The sequence below is a fragment of the Gopherus flavomarginatus genome, chromosome 3 (assembly GCF_025201925.1).
Source record: "Gopherus flavomarginatus isolate rGopFla2 chromosome 3, rGopFla2.mat.asm, whole genome shotgun sequence".
In the NCBI taxonomy this organism is placed as follows: Eukaryota; Metazoa; Chordata; order Testudines; family Testudinidae; genus Gopherus; species Gopherus flavomarginatus.
The window spans coordinates 232,195,669-232,213,059 of NC_066619.1; the positions used below are offsets into that span (position 1 = coordinate 232,195,669).

Genomic DNA, 17,391 nt, shown 5'->3' on the forward strand with positions numbered 1-17,391 from the left:
CTGTATTAAGATGATACAACACAGGGTCAATTGCTTAAAAGAATATTGAATAAACAGCCTTATTCCAAAAGAATACAAATTAAAGCACTCCAGCACTTATATTCATGCAAATACCAAAGAAAAGAAACCATATAACTTACTATCTGATCTCTTTGTCCTTACACTTGGAAACAGAAGACTAGAAAAAAGAAACTACTTCTCCAAAGCTCAGAGAAAGCAGGCAGGCAGAAAACAAAGACTCAGACACACACTTCCCTCCACCCAGAGTTGAAAAAATCCGGTTTCCTGATTGGTCCTCTGGTCAGGTGCTTCAGGTGAAAGAGACATTAACCCTTAGCTATCTGTTTATGACAGACCATCAATTCATTTCGGACACACCAGTGAATAGTCATTAGGAAAGTACGTCGCTGCCAATTTTGGTCTTCCTCTCTTCCATTCTATCCAAAGTGTGGCAGCTACAGATATCTTACTGAGCAGTCTTGACCATTTCCCAACAAAATCCCTTACTGCATTAACTTCAAACTCCTCATGATCAAGACCCTGCCTATATCTCTGCTATCTTTTTGTCTTAGTATCATCCTGAGTCGTCCTTCCTATCTCTTGTCTTTTTCCCACTTGTAGCTTTGTGCTTTTTTTGAGTCTACTCCCAAATTGTTTGGAGCAGTCTGTGCCCTCTTTTCTGCTAAGTATCTTCCCTCTCTCTCAAATATCTTCTTAAAAAAAAAGACAGACAGTCACCTTTTCTGTAACTGGTGTTCTTTGAGATGTGTTGCTCATGTCCATTTAACTTAAGTGTGTGTGCTGACCACGTGCACCGGTGCCGGAAGTTTTTCCCTCAGTAGTATCTGTAGGGGACTGGCTCTGGCACCCCCTAGAGTGGTGCGCACATGCTGCAGTATATGAGGCACTACCGGTTCCCCCCAACACCCTCAGTTCCTTCTTACCGGAAACTTTGACAGTGGGGAAGGAGGAGGAGGGGTTGTGGAATGGACATGAACAACATATCTCGAAGAAAGTTACTTTTTCCGTAACTAATCTTTTCTTCTTAGAGTGATTGCTCATGTCCATTCAACTTAGGTGACTCCCAAGCAGCACCTCTTGGAGGTGGGTAGGAGTTCACAGACGTATAGATTGCAGCACAGCTCTGCTAAACCCAGTGTCATCCCTGGCCTGCTGAGTGATGGCATGGTGGGCTGTGAACATGTGCACTGAGGACCCCGTCATGGCTCGACAGATGTCCTGGATCAGGAAATGTGCCAGGAAGGCCACCAAAGATGCCTGTGTTCTGGCTGAGTGGGCTCTGACAATCAGTGGAGGAGTGACTCCCACCAACTCGTAGCTGGTCTCAATGCATGAGATGATTCAGTTAAAAATCCTCTGCGTGGACATTGGAGGCCCTTCATCCTATCAGCTGCAGAGATGAAAAGCTGAGTCGACTTACAAAAAGGTTTTGTCTGATCTAGATAGAGAGCCAGAGCCCTTCTTACATTCAAAGCGTGAAGGCGCATTGACGCTCGGTACCTCGGAAAACCCTACACCCCCATGTTCATCTTTATAAAATGATTGTGTGGTATCCAATGCAAAGTTTGTCATGTTGGGTGTCTTTGGAAGGCTCCATCATGCTCTGAGCATGGTTGTCATAGTAATTGTTACAGTAATGTTATAGGTTATAATTTCATGTATGTTGTTATGAGGCTGAAAATGTATCCTCGTGGCTTAAAATAAGCCCAAGCAAAAACTCTCCAAGAGCAGAGAGACAGTTCACACCTCATCAGGGCAGGTATGGGACAAACCCAGCCCAGTCTCACAGGAACAAAGGATGCTGGCCTAGGCAGCAACAAAAGAATCTGTTAGACTTTCGAAGGAGTCACCCCCCTTCCTTTGGTCAGTTTGGAACTGCGATGAGGTAATGCTCATCTGACTCTGAAGGGGGTGGGGACAAAGCCAAGAGGGAGGAAAGAACATTGTAAAAAGAGAGACATTTGCCATGCTCTTTCCCCTCTCTCTTCCACCTAAATCTACAGACCCCACACCAAGCAACTGAAGTGGTGTTCAAAAGGGGAGAGCCTGGCTGAAGAGCAACCAGCCAGCCTGTGGTGAGAAACATCTAAGTTTGTAAGGGTACTGAAAGTGTTAAGATCAGCTCAGAATGTGTTTGCTTTTATTTCATTTGACCAAATCTGACTTGTTATGTTTTGACTTATAATCGCTTAAAATCTCTCTTTATAGTTAATAAATCTGTTTATTCTACCTGAATCAGTGCATTTGGTTTGAAGTGTGTCAGCGATTCTCCTTAGGATAACAAGCCTAGTACATATCAATTTCTTTGTTAAACTGATGAACTCAAACTTGCAGCGTCCAGCAGGCATAACTGGACACTGCAAGACGGACGTTCCTAGGCTTGTGTCTGGGACTAGAGGTTTTGGCTACTGTCATTCAGTTGCACAATCCAAGGAGCAGCTTACATGCCAGAGGCTGTGTGCGAACAGCACAGGAGTGGGAGTTCTCACAGCAGAGCAGGGTAAGGCTGGCTCCCAGAGTCAAGGATTGGAGTGACCTAGCAGATCACCGGCCCAGATAACACCAGAGGGGAACATCACAGCGCCTCTTTCACTAGTCTCATGGGGCTTAGGGCAGAACACCAGAAGGAAGATATCTTGGCTCATGTGGAAAGCAGACACCTCCTTGGGAAGCAAGGCCAAGTGGGGCCAGAGCTGGACCATGTCCTTATAGAAGACCGTGTATGGTGGTTCTGAGGTCAGGGCTCGCAGCTCGGAGACTCGCTTTGTGACATCACCACCACCAGGAAAAATACCTTCCATGATAGGTGAGACAGGGGGCACAAGTCCAAAGGCTCAAAAGGTGGGCCCATGTGCCTGGACAGAATGGAGTTGAGATCCCACTGAGGGGCTGGGGACCAGACTTGATGAAAGTCTCTTGAAGCCTCTAAGGAACCTGATCATCATGTCATGTCACATCACGTCTGCCCCTGGATTGGTGGATGAAAGGCCGAAATGGCTGCCAGATGCACCCTGATAGAGGAGTGTGCCAGGCCCTGGTTCCTTAAAATGATGCAGGTAGTCCCAGATTGACTGCACCAAAGAATGTGAAGGGGAGATGCCCTGTTCAGCTGCCCAGCAGGAGAACCTCATCCAGTTTGCCAGGTAGGTCTGCCTAGTCAAGGGCTTTCTACTCTCGAAGAGCCCTTCTGGACCCCTTCCAGACAGGCCCCTTCATCTGGGTTCAGCCATGCAACATCCACGCCGTGAGATAAAGGGATGCAAGGATGGAGTGCAAGAGCTGGCTGTGATCCTGTGACAGCAGGTCCAGTCAGTTCAGCAGGGGTCAGGGAGGGATTGCTGACGAGCTTGATAGCGTCCTGAACCAGTGCTGGCGAGGCCACCCCGGGGCGATCATGATAACCTGCGTCTTGTCTCGCTTGATTTTTGCTAGGACCACATATGTGCATGCTGCATCAGAGGGAATGCAGACATCAGGCTTCCTGCCCACGGCAGGAGGAAAGTGTCAGAGAGGGAGCCCTTGCCCAGGCCCCATCTGGAGCAAAACCAGCAACACCTCCTGTTCTGCCTGGTGGCAAACAAATCCACTTGGGGAGTTCCCCACCTCTGGAAGATCATGCTGGCTATCTCCAGGTGGAGCACCCACTTGTGGTGAGAGGAGAAGTCCCTGCTTAGGTGATATGCTAGTGTGTTCCTGGCATCTGGAAGGTGACATGCTTCTAGATGGATTCTGAGTGCCTATTGGTAGAGGGCCAAAGATCATACTCTGCCTTGCCTGTTGATGTAGAACATTGAGGCTGTGTTGTCCGTGAGGACTCTGACCACTCTGGCCAACACATGAGGTAGGAAGACCGTGCATGCTCTGCGCACCGCCCTGAGCCTCTGACATTTATGTGTTACGTTGATTCCTCTGGGGACCACATACCTTGGGTCTGGAGGGTACAGAGGTGCGCCCCCTAGTCGAGGTCTGAGGCATCCAAAACCAAACTCCTTCCAGGACATTCCTGAGGTCAGTCCGCCATTGAAGCAAGATAAGTGTCGTCGTGGGGATGGTGATGACCTTCTCCAGGTGGTCCCTGGACTGGGAGTAGACCGTCACCAGCCACTGCTGCAGAGATCACAACTGGAGCCTGGCGTGATGCACCACATATGTGCATGCTGCCATGTGACCTAGGAGGTGCAGGCAAACCCTGACTCTAGTCAAGCAAAACGTGGAGACTTCCGTGACGTGGTCCGTCAGTGCCCTGAATCTCTGCAGCAACAGGAACACCCTGGCGCAGGTCGAGTCGAGCGCTGCTCCGATGAATTCTGTCCCAACCTCCTGTCACTCCGCCTGAAGTCAGATCTGGAGTGGGATCATAGGGACCGGCGGTGCTCAATGGATCCGTGACGGCTTGGAACCAGCGATCTACATCTCTTGCTTGACGAGCAGTACCAGGATAAGGAGCAGGACTGGAAGTCGAAGCGGGCCTAGTGCCAGGAAGCATCCACACATGGTGATGCCCTTCTAGGGGATTGGCAACGGTCTGAAGAATGGTACTGTCGATTCCTTGACGGGCCCCTGGAGCGGTACTCCTGTCAGGGGGTGTGTGCCTCCAAAGGTCTGCGCCCGGTGGCCAGCAAGCTGCACCTCAAGCCTCTCTGTCCGTGCCCAAGATCCAGGGACTGAACAGGGCAGCGCAGCCCTATCGCAATCAGATGTGTGGTGGCTACGGGAGGGTGAGCGCTAGCGGGACGTGCCCCGTGATGGGGAATGGTGGACTGGGGACCAAAGTGGTCCAAATGCAGCTTTACCCCATGACCAGGGAACCACAGTAGCCCATGTGGGCGGTACCAGGAGGGACGTGATCTCCTACACCACCTGCAGGGCCTCCTGCATGGACGGCACCCATGACTGATGGAGGCCTCTGCTGCTATCTGGGATAGCAGGCAGGGAGTGGGTTGGGCTACATCAATCCCCTGGAGCTTGGGCCCGAGACCCCAACATGAGTGAAGAGTTGCCCAGCATGAGACCTTTCTCACACCCAGTCTTATCCTTTCCGTTGTGGGAGGCTGGAGACCAGCCTCGTCTTGCCTTCTTGGGCTACTTGGTCAGAGCCACGGATGGGGACCAGTACCAGCTAGTGAACGGTCCCAGTGGGACACTGCACACCAAGGTCACGGTACTCGGTGCAGAGTTGGAGCATTGTTCTGGTGCTGGGGTGAGGGCCAACTCCATAAGGAGTGCTCTTAAATGAATATTGTACTCCTTCTTAGTCCTTGGCTTGAAGGACTTGCAAATTTTGTATTTCTCACTAATGTGTCCTTCGCCCAAGCAACACAGACAACTGCTGTGTGGATCACTAATGGGCATGGGCCTCTTGGAGCGATCACAGGGCCTAAAGCCCCGCCCCAAGGCAAAGTCCTGTTTGCTACCTACAAACTCTGTAACTATAGCTAAGGGATTTATAAATAATAATAGAAAACTACATACAGTATAATACAGAAGATAACTAGTTCGAGCGAACAAGCAGTTGTATCACTAACTGAAGTAGCCACAGTTCCAGCACCATCACTGTTGGCAAGAAGAAACTGAGGGTAGGGGGAACTGGCAGTACCCTATATACCATGGCAAGTGTGCGCCACTCCTGGGGGTGCCGGAGCCAGTCCCCTACAGATACTGCTGAGGGAACTAACTTCCAGCACTGGTGCATGTGGCAAGCACACACACCTAAGTTGAATGGACAGCAATTACTCAAAGAAGAATGCACTTCTGTGAATCCTTCCTATCCTGATGATCTCACCGATATTACCGCCACATCTTCCTATGCCTCAGTTTTTGCTCTTTTGGATTTGTCTCTTGGACTGTAAACTCTTTAAGTGTCTTCTCACTTGTTTTGTGATGTACTACATACATTTGTGATGCTATGTAATTTAGAGTGATGACTGAAACAAAGGTGAAAGTCTCAGTAATTAAATGAAGTCTCCAAGCTCCTTCTTTATAACCTTTAAGAAGGTGAATATTTTGTTTTTGAAAGCTTTCAGTAGCTCCACTCAGTAACAGAATATAGGTATGTATACAGAAGTTAAAAATTCATATACCTTTTAAGATAAAATATTGACTATTTGTCCCCTACCTCCCATGCAGAACCCTGAATTCTGGTCAGAGCAGGGATGCTTTTCAAATAGTCCGCTTTAAACATCAGAAATGCACCTGTTTTAAGTTCACTTAACACATACTGGTATGTTACTGATTTCAGTCATTAACATTTTCTAAAAACGATGCTGCCAAAAATTTCAATCCAGGTTTGGTGTCAAAGGCTTATGACAAGATTTTTTTTTATAGTAGTAAATGTACTTTTCAAATTTTTGAGACTATGATGCCCTATAGTGCTACCATCTGGATCTGTCTACATGGGAAATATGCTTGATCTGCAGAACAAATATTTTCTACCAAATTGCTGTTCTGCATTTTCCATTGGCCAGTTTATGAAAATCTATTAATGTTAGTTTCAGGGGAACTATATATTCTGATCTCCCAAACGGAGGGAAAAAGTACATCAGGCAGACAAAGAATGGGTTTGTGAAAGTATGTTGGGCATTGCAATAGACCTTACCATTGATGAAAACACTCCTTATAAGTTTTATATAGGCTTTATCTAAATCTCCTCGTCGCTCCGCATTTTTGAAAATAGATTCAGCAAGTGCTGCAAATTCTTCAAATTCAGCAACAAATGTAAGGATCCCAACTTTACTCTTCTTTGATATCTTTACCTCCTCCATCTGTTTTATTTGATTACTCTTAAGTTAAAAACAAGAAGGTTAATTAGTCCATAATATTTTTTCTGAAACTCGGCCTGAAAAAAGAAATGAAATAAGAAAAATACTCAAACAGTTTGAAAAATCAATAAGTATTCAAGTCTTATGCGAATAAAATGTTCCTTTTATCTTTATGATGTTATGTTTTTAAATCCTTTTTTCCCAAACAAACCTTTAATAAATCAGAGTGACACACTATGAAGGAATTTATGAGTATACCAAATCTTTGAGCTTTTATTTTCTTCCTTTTGGTTTACCTTTTCAGCTTGGAAAAGAGATGGCTAAGGGGAGATATGATTGAGGTCTATATCTACTTTCTCTACACCAGTCATGATTTTAAAGTGTTGTTTACTACTTCTCATAACTCAAGAACTAGGGGTCACCAAATGAAATTAATAGGCAGCAGGTTTAAACCAAACAAAAGGAAGTATTTCTTCACACAACACACAGTCAACCTGTGGAATTCCTTGGCAGAAGATGTTGTGAAGGCCAAGACCATAACAGGGTTCAAAAAAGAACTGGATAAATTCATGGAGTATAGGTCCATCAATGGTTATTAGCCAGGATAGGCAGGAATGGTGTCCCTAGCCTCTGTTTGCCAGAAGCTGGGAATGAGTGATAGGGGATGGATCACTTGATGATTACCTGTTCTGTTCATTCCTTCTGGGGCACCTGGCATTGGCCACTGTCAGAAGGATACTGGGCTAGACAGACCTTTGGGCTGACCCGATAGGGCCATTCTTATGTACCTTATATAAAGAGGCACATATTCCGATGCCTACTGATAGCAATTGGCAATTTATACTAGAATGTACAAATATCAAGATAGTTGTTTATTAAATTAAATTTTCAAATGCAGCCAAGTTAAAAAAAATTCTAAGAAAGGAATCAAACATTGTTTTCTTCCTTTATTGAAAGTTGGATTATTGATAAGTTTTGTCTCCCATCCTTAGCTAGATCTACACCAGAAACCATTGTTGGTACAATAGTGATGGTTAAGGATGTGTTTGGGGTTTTTCTTTTTTTTTTTTTTAAATTACATTTTTATACTGGCAAAAGTCCAAGTTAGATGCAGTTATACTGGCAAAAAACAGTCCGACTGGGCATATAGCTTATTTTAGTCATGGAACTATTTTCACCAGTAAAAGCTGTGTTAACATTAGGTAGATTTGCCACTATAGCTATATTGGCAAACCTTTTCTATTGTAGACTAGACACCTGTCTCCTTCACACACATACTTTTTGATTCTGATAGGGTCATAAAAAAATGTCTTAACATAAACCAAATTTTGTTCAGCAAGTCAGGTGACCTGAGGGCTAAAGTCTGCTTGACTTGCTCATGCCTGTAGTTTCAATAAGATCACTGGTAAGAGAAAAGTAGGCAGGATTTGGCACTGGAATACTAAGAATCTGAGTTCTTATAAATGACTGCATTTTTCCAGTTCCTTCCTGAATGTTCATTAGACAGAGCTAGCCACCGATTATTTATACGTTTTTGCAAGTCCATCCAAGTTATTTTGTGTTAATTTAAAAATCAATACATAGTGGTAAGATTTTTTTTCCCCCACCTTTAAATCAACTCTGAAGACATCTAAGATCTAGGGTTGTCTTACATTTAAACTTGCTAGCAGTTGGCTGCCTTTAATATTATGATTAGTTTAATCTAAGTAATCAAGAACTTACAATGCATTTGTCAAAATTCCTTTTGACAGTCACCAAAACATTTCCAAGTGTTGTGCTGAGGAAGGAAGCAGGGTCCACATTTTGTGCTGTCCATACATGGTGACTCATCTTAACTAACATATAAAGGGAATTAAAGCTATCAATCTTGTCCCCCAGAGCTATAAGGTTATTCAGCTCTGGCTCAATACAGCGAAATATTTTTATCATCATCTGTCGAATCATGTCTTTCCTGTTAAAAAAAATAAATAAAAATAACAAATCTGACAGTTCACTGGGCTACTATACATTTTCTATCATATATATTTTAAGAAAAATGTATGGGTATTTAACAGTCATTTTTACTTAACCTTAATGAGCATCAAGGTTTTCAGGGGATGGGGCTAAAGGAAAAATAAAATAATTTTTGCCAGTCTTAATGGGACAGTGCCAAGGTCAAAAAATTACAGTTTAACTATATTCAAAAATGTTTTCTTCACATAGGCTTTCTAGGATCTAGCAGGCAATCTGGTTTCCAAAATAGAGTCTTTCACATGCTTCAAGTTCAAACTACTCTCCTGGGTATTTTTACAAAACTATCAAAGGGATGGGTGGGTTTCCTTGTAGATTTTGTAAGCAGGTGGGGTATTGAGTTGTGACATTGTTTTATTATAACATAACCAGCCAGGCACATTTAACGGCAATAAATTTAAATTTAAGTATATATTATACAAGTTAACTATTCAATGTTTACTGAAAAATGTAGAAGTCATTACTTTTAACTGCAGGAAACAAAAGTAACTGTAGATTTATCACTATGGGTAAAAAAATCAAAGATTTATACTTCATTAGAGAAAATAAATCTCTAGCCTCAAAAGTGAACAATGATGAAACATCAACACATACTCAGATGATATAGCTTGTGGAACACCAGAATTATGAGACCGGGATAAAGTTCCTCCATCCATTTCTTCTGCTTCATTCTGCAAGAATTATGCAGATATTTTACATAAATACATATCTTAAAAGCAAGAAGTTAAAACTAGGTTATATCCCTATTTAACTAAAATTCTCTATTAAGCTGGTAGGTATGTCTAAGAAAAACAATTACCAGCAGCAATCATTATTTGAAGGTGATATTTACAATAGAGACACACTTTCATCCTCTGTTACAAGACAAGATACCTGGGCGTACTCCATGGCATAACATTCTGAACCTTACTACCACCCCCTTATCTGGAGGTAAACAAAGTGGTCATCATTAAATAGCCAACATATTCTATTCAAGGTTTTGTCATTGCCGTAAGCTCTGCAAAACACTGTCCCACCCTATGATCTTCCCTTGATTGTCTGCCTTGCCTTATCAACTGTTAGCATTCATAAGCTAGTGTAGTAAATTATATCAAATGCTGCTCACAGAACAGCATGGACATTTGATCTTTAAATATCCACAGAAAGAGATCACTCACCAAATCCACAAGTGCAGCCTGTGCTATATCCAGATCTATATTCAAATTCACACAATTTGAGGCAGTGATGTACTTAGAGATATCTCACCAATGTGTTCTCAAGAAGTGGGAAGGTGGAAGATTAAATATTGGCAATATTTGCCCAGATTCAAACAGATATCCACCTGATACCGACAGCTATGGACACACAACAGCTTCCTTAACTGAAGCTAAGCAACTTACCACCTTAGGGGAGGTGCTGACAATCTCCACCCAGTTCTCTACTGGCCTTCCAACCATAGACTGTAGTACTTACACTATTGTAACAACACTGCAAAAACTGAAGTGGAGTACATCAATGAGCAATACTGGATTAAACTCAAGCAGAGAAAACTATGGGTGAAATCCTGGCCCCATTAAGGCAATGGCAAAACTACCAATGTCCTCAATAGGGTCAGCATTTCACCATTAGCGTTTGTGCAGTCTGCATCCACAGAAGCAGACTGTTTAATCACAGTCAACTAGACTTTCTCTGCAAAGTAACGTGGATGTTTCTTTTTGACATGGACCCATATCAAGACAGGAGCAAGGACAGCCTCAACTAATCAGGTTGCCTTCTATTCAAAATAAGTCCCTTGATACCTACCACGACACAGTCTGCAAGTCAGGCAATTGCACACAGAAGTGCATATTTAGTTTTCTAATCAGTTGTCCAGCTATCTGTTTGTATGCACAACTCCCAAATTTGTATTAGCAATCATGATAGCCATGCATGCAAATTTAACAACCTAGGCTAATGTCAGCCTCTAAACTCAGATTAAATAATTTAGTCTCCTATGCACAGATCAGCCAAACTCTATTAGACAGTTTTAGTTTCAACAGCTTAGAACAGTTAAATGATTGTTCCTTCATTTAGTTTGAAACCCAGTTTATATGTGGACAAAGAGATAGTCGTTATGGTTCTCTGTGGCAGAAATCTTCCAGGCACAGCTAAAACACCCCTTGAAGCAACTAAGCTGTTTTAAGTATAGACATTTTCTAAAAAAGCACTTAAGAGCTAACATCTCATATGAAAGTTTAAGAAACCTTTGAAAATCCAACCATCTTTGAAGAAGACACAGAAAGAGAAAATACTTAAGAGGGTGAAAAAAGATGACTTTCCTCTAAGGGAAAACAAGAAAAAAGTGATGTGTGATTAGCAAGAGAATCTCAATAATCATTATAAAATACTAACAGTTGTAGAATTGTGCACTGAGGAACATTCCCAGAAAATAGTGTACTAGGAAGGTTTATCTTTATTTCCCACACATAACTATAAAGGTTTTCTACATTCTAGATTTCCCCCCTTTTATTTGCCACCATTATTCCAAATACTATTTTCTTTGTACTTCAACAATATTGTATGAATTAGACAACAATAATTAGAATGAAAATAATTCAAAATAAAAGAAAGGGTCTAATTTACTACATCCTTTTCTTCTTTCACTGCTTAACTGTAAAGTACATTCAGATTTCCCTTTACTATAATATTAGGGAAAATGGATTTTGAGACATTCTGGTTAAAATCCTTTATGCACTTTAGACTTCTATGACATTAACTTGCACACTACAAAAATTCTGCTGATTATTATTCACACTTTAAGACCCAAACTTGCCAACACATACGCATTTAAACAACTTTATTCATATGAGCAGCTCCACTGACTGTAGGGGAGTTGTGTGTATTTGTAGCAATTGGGCCTTCATTGCCACAATATTATTTCAACACCTAATACAACAATTTTGTGTTAAAGACCATATATGGATTATATATCATTATAGCTAAACTGAAATAAGTCATACCGTTGTTGTTCCCATGCTTTGATGCTGCTGTAGTTTGAAGAATTTGCTAATGAAGTCCTGTTCTGCCAGACACAGGGGCTCCAGTTCGCTTAGAACTTGCTCAAAGATCTAAAATAAACCAAAATAATTTGATTAAACACACCCATACATACACACCCCAATGCACTGTAGCCAATTATAACAATATTCTTAGTTTTAATTTATTTTCCATTGCTTGTGTGATCCTAAGAACCACTCGATGCCAGTTGGCAAAGGGTTCACTGTTCTGTAACAGCAACTCCTAACGGCCTGACAAACTAACTACACCTAGCACACTGCATTCACAGTATATATCCATAAAGAATATCATGTGAGATCTTTAATAAAAGCTGGGTTCACACTGGTCATTAATATCATTGTGAAATGTAGGTGCAAATAGCACGGCTATGATGGTGCCAGAATAGGGGCAGCCAGTGGGCCGTGGCCCATCCACTTTGCCTCTCTTCCCCTGGCCAGGCCAGCAAGTAGAGCCCGGCCGGGGAGCCCAGGCAGCTGTGAGGTGCCGGGCCGCAGATCCACCTTTCCTGGGTTGGAGGAGCCCACGGGGCAAGGACACAGGCTGGAGGCTGCTCTTGGGCCCCCTATCCCAGGCGGATGGACAGTCTGTGGCGCAGCACCCCACAGCTGCTCACATGGCTCTTACCATGTCCGGGCTACAGCCCCCCAAACTGGAGACAAGTCCAGGTAAGAGCTGTGTGTGGCCAGGGCAGCCATGGATCCTCCTGTCCGGGGTGCGGACACAAGCCAGGGGCTGTTCTGGACCACCTCCCTTGGCAGGTGGAGGGTCCATGGCTCCCAGCCTCCTCCAGCTTCCGGTTTAGCCGGGGAAGGGCCTTGGATGGAAGAGGAGGGGCAGGGGACCCTGGTCCTGGCCTCCCCACTTTTGGGCAGGCTCTGCTGCCCTTGATACACACACAATAAAAAGTATCAGAGGGGTAGTCGTGTTAGTCTGGATCTGTAAAAGCAGCAAAGAATCCTGTGGCACCTTACAGACTAACAGACGTTTTGGAGCATGAGCTTTCGTGGGTGAATACCCACTTCCTCATATGCAGGTAATGGAAATTTCCAGGGGCAGGTATATATATGCTAGCAAGCAAGCTAGAGATAACGAGGTCAGTTCAATCAGGGAGGATGAGGCCCTGTTCTAGCAGTTGAGGTGTGAAAACCAAGAGAGGAGAAACTGGTTGAACTGACCCACGAAAGCTCATGCTCCAAAACGTCTGTTAGTCTATAAGGTGCCACAGGATTCTTTGCTGCTTACACAATAAAAATACATTCTTAAAAAGTCTGAATCGAGGCAGGGTTGACAAACAGGTTTCTGCCAAAGGATGTATATTCACCTGTCTGCCTTAGTTTACATGTAAATTAAGTATAGTAAGTCAACACAATGGAAACCCTCTTTGCGTACAAATCAACATGATGTTGGCATGCTAGAGAATAGAAAACCAGGGTCATCCTGACTCTGGGAACAAGCAATCAATTGTGGAGACTGGAGAAGACAATTCAATATCCTGTACCTGAAGAAGTAACTGTTATATTATGACATTTGTGAAAACATGTTCCCAATCAGTCTAGGTTAGAAATGCTGCAAGAAAACTTTGGGGAATAGAAAGTCTGCTTTTATACAGATGGTTAGTCTGGTAAAGTTAAGTTTAGTTTCTAGGAAGCTTCTATTGATTTTGTTTTGTATGTAACCTTTCTGTCTCTATTATCCTTACTAGCCATCAAATTTTAATTTGATAATAAAATTGATTGTTTTCACTATAAACCTCTCTCACTGCTGCGATGTTACATAAGAGCTGATCCTCAGTTGACTCAAACAGGCTTGTGTGTACGTCTGCTTAGGGATAGCAAACCTGCTAATTTCAGCAAGTGTCCAATGGGTAGGGGCTGGACATTACAGAGGAGTGCTTCGGTGATTGAGGTATGCCTACTGTTAACATGCAAGACAAAGTAAGGGCTGGCATAGCCCTGAGGAGATTGTTTGGGTTGCTAATAGGGCAGAGGTGTCTCTGTCTCTCACTGGAGGCAAGGAAGTAACAAGGTAACTCACAGTCCTAGGTACCCCAAGAAGCATCACAGCTTGTTCCATATAATACCTTCTGCACTCAAACTCTGAAGCCAGATTTCTACCTGAACATTTAAAAGCAACAGGAACAGTAGCCTGATACGATTTCCAAAAGTTCTAACAGTAAAAGTCATATTTTAAAAAAGTTGATTTACATAAAGTTTTACTACCACATGAAATATAATTATTTGTTATCCACTTTAAATATGAAAGGAACAGGGAGAAAGGAAAATGGAATGGTCCCCGTCTCTCCTGCCCTCTTCCCCTCCCGCTCCCCAAGGAGTTTGCTAACTGAATTCTAAGACTACAGGATGAAGTTTTTACTAATTCAAAACCCATTTGCTATCTGGCCACATGAGAGGTTGTAACAGTGTTGTCACAACCTTTTTCAAATAAGGTTATAACCAAATAAATTGCATCCATACCTGGTACAGTTATAGACTGTTAAGCAATCATATACCAATGTAGTTTCAGGGAACAAGAAAATAGGAAGTAGTTCACAGAAGAGTTTCTAACCACAGTAGATGAAGGTATGCTAGCGGCTATTCTTATTGGAAAAAAATTTCAAATACTATGCTGCAGTTTCAGATTATTAGTTGTGGATATTTTGTGCAGCAGTGTGTTCTGTTGGCATATAGTAGCTTGGTAAAGGTGTGTGCGCAGAAGCATAGATTGAGAGGGACACAGCAAAAGACTTTGTGCACGATCTGTAGCAAATAATATCGTAGTTGTGGAACTGCTAAGGTGGTGCCTGTAACTGGATGAATAGAGGGTATGTTAAGTGGTTTAAAATACTGTTTCTTTGTGGGTTTGTGTCAGGTGTGTTCTGTGTGTGCCAACCCTAACTGCTTCACAGTAACATTTTTTGTGTATTAAGTACTAGCATCTGGTGAAACTGGTAAATAAGTTTTTGTATTCACTTTTGGAAATACTGAGGTGATCTTGAGTTACTTTTAAATATAATCAAATTAAACAGTAAAGCTACTTTTTGGCATATAATTTTAATAAATTAAAATGTGTCATCCACCAAACAATAAAGACTCTTTCAAAGACATTTCTAGTCTACTGTGTCACCTGCATACAGTAAACTAAATCAGTTTCTTTGCAAGTATTTAGGGACTAAATGCATGTTAACTGTTAAACCCTACCACACTAAGATTAAGCAGTAAATGTACTCACTAGAAACTAATAAGGGAAAGATTTATCCAAAAAGTTATTGGGCAAGCACAACAAATTACATAAAACTCTGCGTATACATTTCTTCATCACACACAAGATTACATGCAGAAATACAGAACGAGGGCTTTTTAAAATAATTAAAAGAAGAAAAAAAACCAAACCATTTGAAGGGATAATATCTATTTTTGTTGACTTGTAACAGAATAGGAGAATTCTTACAAAAATTACTAATTTTCACAGACAGGACCATGATTTTAATTCAGTTTCATAGAAAAACACCTGTTATGACTGCAAGTGTATGTCTGTAATTTAGAGGTTAAAATCCTTACAGGTAAACTGCAGTTACCAAAAAAACAACAATTAAACAGGAAAAAAAAGATAGCAAGGATTAGTGGTGTTAGGCAACAAAAGGTATTCATTTCCTCAAATAAAATAATCCTATAAAACTTAATTTTAATTGTTTCTCCACTTTCCATTTTCACGATAGCACTTGGCAAAAAAAAGTATTAGAAGACTATAATTGGTTCCCCTCGTCCTTTTTAAAAATATATTGTAATTTATAATATTTTCCGAGACTAAAAACAGTTTTGGTAGGAAAATTTTCCCCTATCCATTGAGAATCCTCCCTAAACACTGGATTTACACTTTTAGGTCTATTTCTGCAAGGGACAGGGCTACAGACTTAGCCTTCATTTAAAAAAAAAAAAATAATAAGACTCCAGCAATCATTTGGTGCCATAGTTTAAGGCAGCCAAAGTAGATGTACAACTGACATGTAAATGGTTAATTTTAGAAATTGGTATTTATTTAACCTATTCTTTTGTCTTATGTACTAGGTTTCTACTGGATGGTCTACTAAACTAGATTCTCTTTCCTTCTTTCCAGTTTTGCCAACAAATTTACAACACGCATCACAATACTTTTTGAACTCCTTTCTTATGACGGTGCCATAATTCAGCAATCTCATGATCAATTCGCTTCATATTTGGTAGGAAAAAAATATGTTGGTCCCATACTTAACCCACAAATTTTTAGCCAACATTTCTTTGTTTGGGAACTTTTGAGAAGGTGCAGCAAAACCAGACTTATAATGAAAACAATTGCAATCTTAACTATGGTTAATGTTAGTCTTTCCATAATTAAATCTGTTACAGAGTCCCGAGCAAATGCACAATGCATATCAAACTGAAGTGTTGACATATATGTATTCATGCTAAATGAATTTAAAGCGTTATACTTCTATATGGACTCCTGGGCACTAATGAACATTTTCAGACAATAAACAATGTGGATTCATAACAATTAAAGTTAAAAACTAAGGAGAAATATTACATTTTTTTGTTTTACCTTATCAAATTTAGTTCTATCAGCCACATCAAGGTCAGAGGCAGACATGTTTCCCATATCCAACAGTGAGGATGACTGAGACCTACGATTTCCTGAACCCTGAACGGAGAGTTTATTTAGGCTAGAGGTAGATCCAGTCAATTTTCCAGAACTTCCATGAAGACCTATGAAATAATGAAACTATGAAAGATGACAGCATAGATGGAATAAAATAAATTTGAAAAGAAAAATACAGGTATTTCCAGAACAGCACTCCTAGTCCCCACAGAGATGTCAATATTCTTTCTACTGAATAGTTTGTACCTTATCTGTAAGTGGTTTTGTGGTATACACGTTTCTTCATTACAAACCTAACTGGAATATTTAAGTGTTTTCAGAGTTAATTACAATGCAGCTACCTAAGTCTGCATTGTAGAATAACATAGGAAAACTGACAACAGAAATCACTTTGGGCATCTTGCACCTGGGACCAGCATGTATAGCAAATATGCTGGGGCAGATACTCTCCTTTCTGAAAGGAAAGCTGGATGGGAACTCCAGTTGTAATGCTTTAAGAGCATCTTCCAGCAGCACACAGAGCAAAGAGAGCGTGCGGAAATTATTCTGAAAGGAAAATAGTAGAGCAAACGCTTTAGTATCTAAAGATACTCTCCATATTCTCTTGGACTTTCTTTTTCCATAGTTCACATTCTTTTGGTTGATGACAGCTGGGAATAAAGTGGGGCAAGGAGAGAAGGGGACTTAGGGAAGAGCTCTTGCTATGATGAGAAACCTCAGTACAAAAACAAAGTTAAGAGAAACATCTCCTGCTATATTCAAACCGCAAGTAAAATGCTGTGATAAATCTTCATAAATATCGATCGCAGAGAAACCAATTAATTTTCATTCTGTATGTTCAAACTAATATAATTGCCAACTATGTTCAACATCTCTGGATGTGTTTTGCTTACAAATACTTATTGTACCCTGATATGTCAGCTTTAGGGTTAAT

At 41.5% G+C, this 17,391-nt stretch overlaps 2 protein-coding genes across 9 annotated transcripts in view; one reads left to right on the top strand and one right to left on the bottom strand.

Moving 5' to 3' along the window:
- The window catches only part of EXOC1 (exocyst complex component 1), a 73,947-nt gene that overhangs the window by 18,753 nt on the left and 37,803 nt on the right, over window positions 1-17,391 (bottom strand). For all 7 annotated transcript variants that reach the window (XM_050947486.1, XM_050947484.1, XM_050947480.1 and 4 more), the window contains 5 exons: window positions 16,401-16,564; window positions 11,768-11,875; window positions 9,384-9,460; window positions 8,502-8,730; window positions 6,617-6,800 (listed from right to left, as the gene is read on the bottom strand). In XM_050947486.1, coding sequence (XP_050803443.1) covers window positions 6,617-6,800; window positions 8,502-8,730; window positions 9,384-9,460; window positions 11,768-11,875; window positions 16,401-16,564 — 762 coding nt within the window. The remainder of the gene's footprint in view (window positions 1-6,616; window positions 6,801-8,501; window positions 8,731-9,383; window positions 9,461-11,767; window positions 11,876-16,400; window positions 16,565-17,391) is intronic.
- Window positions 1-17,391, top strand: part of LOC127048325 (uncharacterized) — a 172,382-nt gene that overhangs the window by 8,870 nt on the left and 146,121 nt on the right. The gene's annotated exons all lie outside the window — the stretch shown is intronic.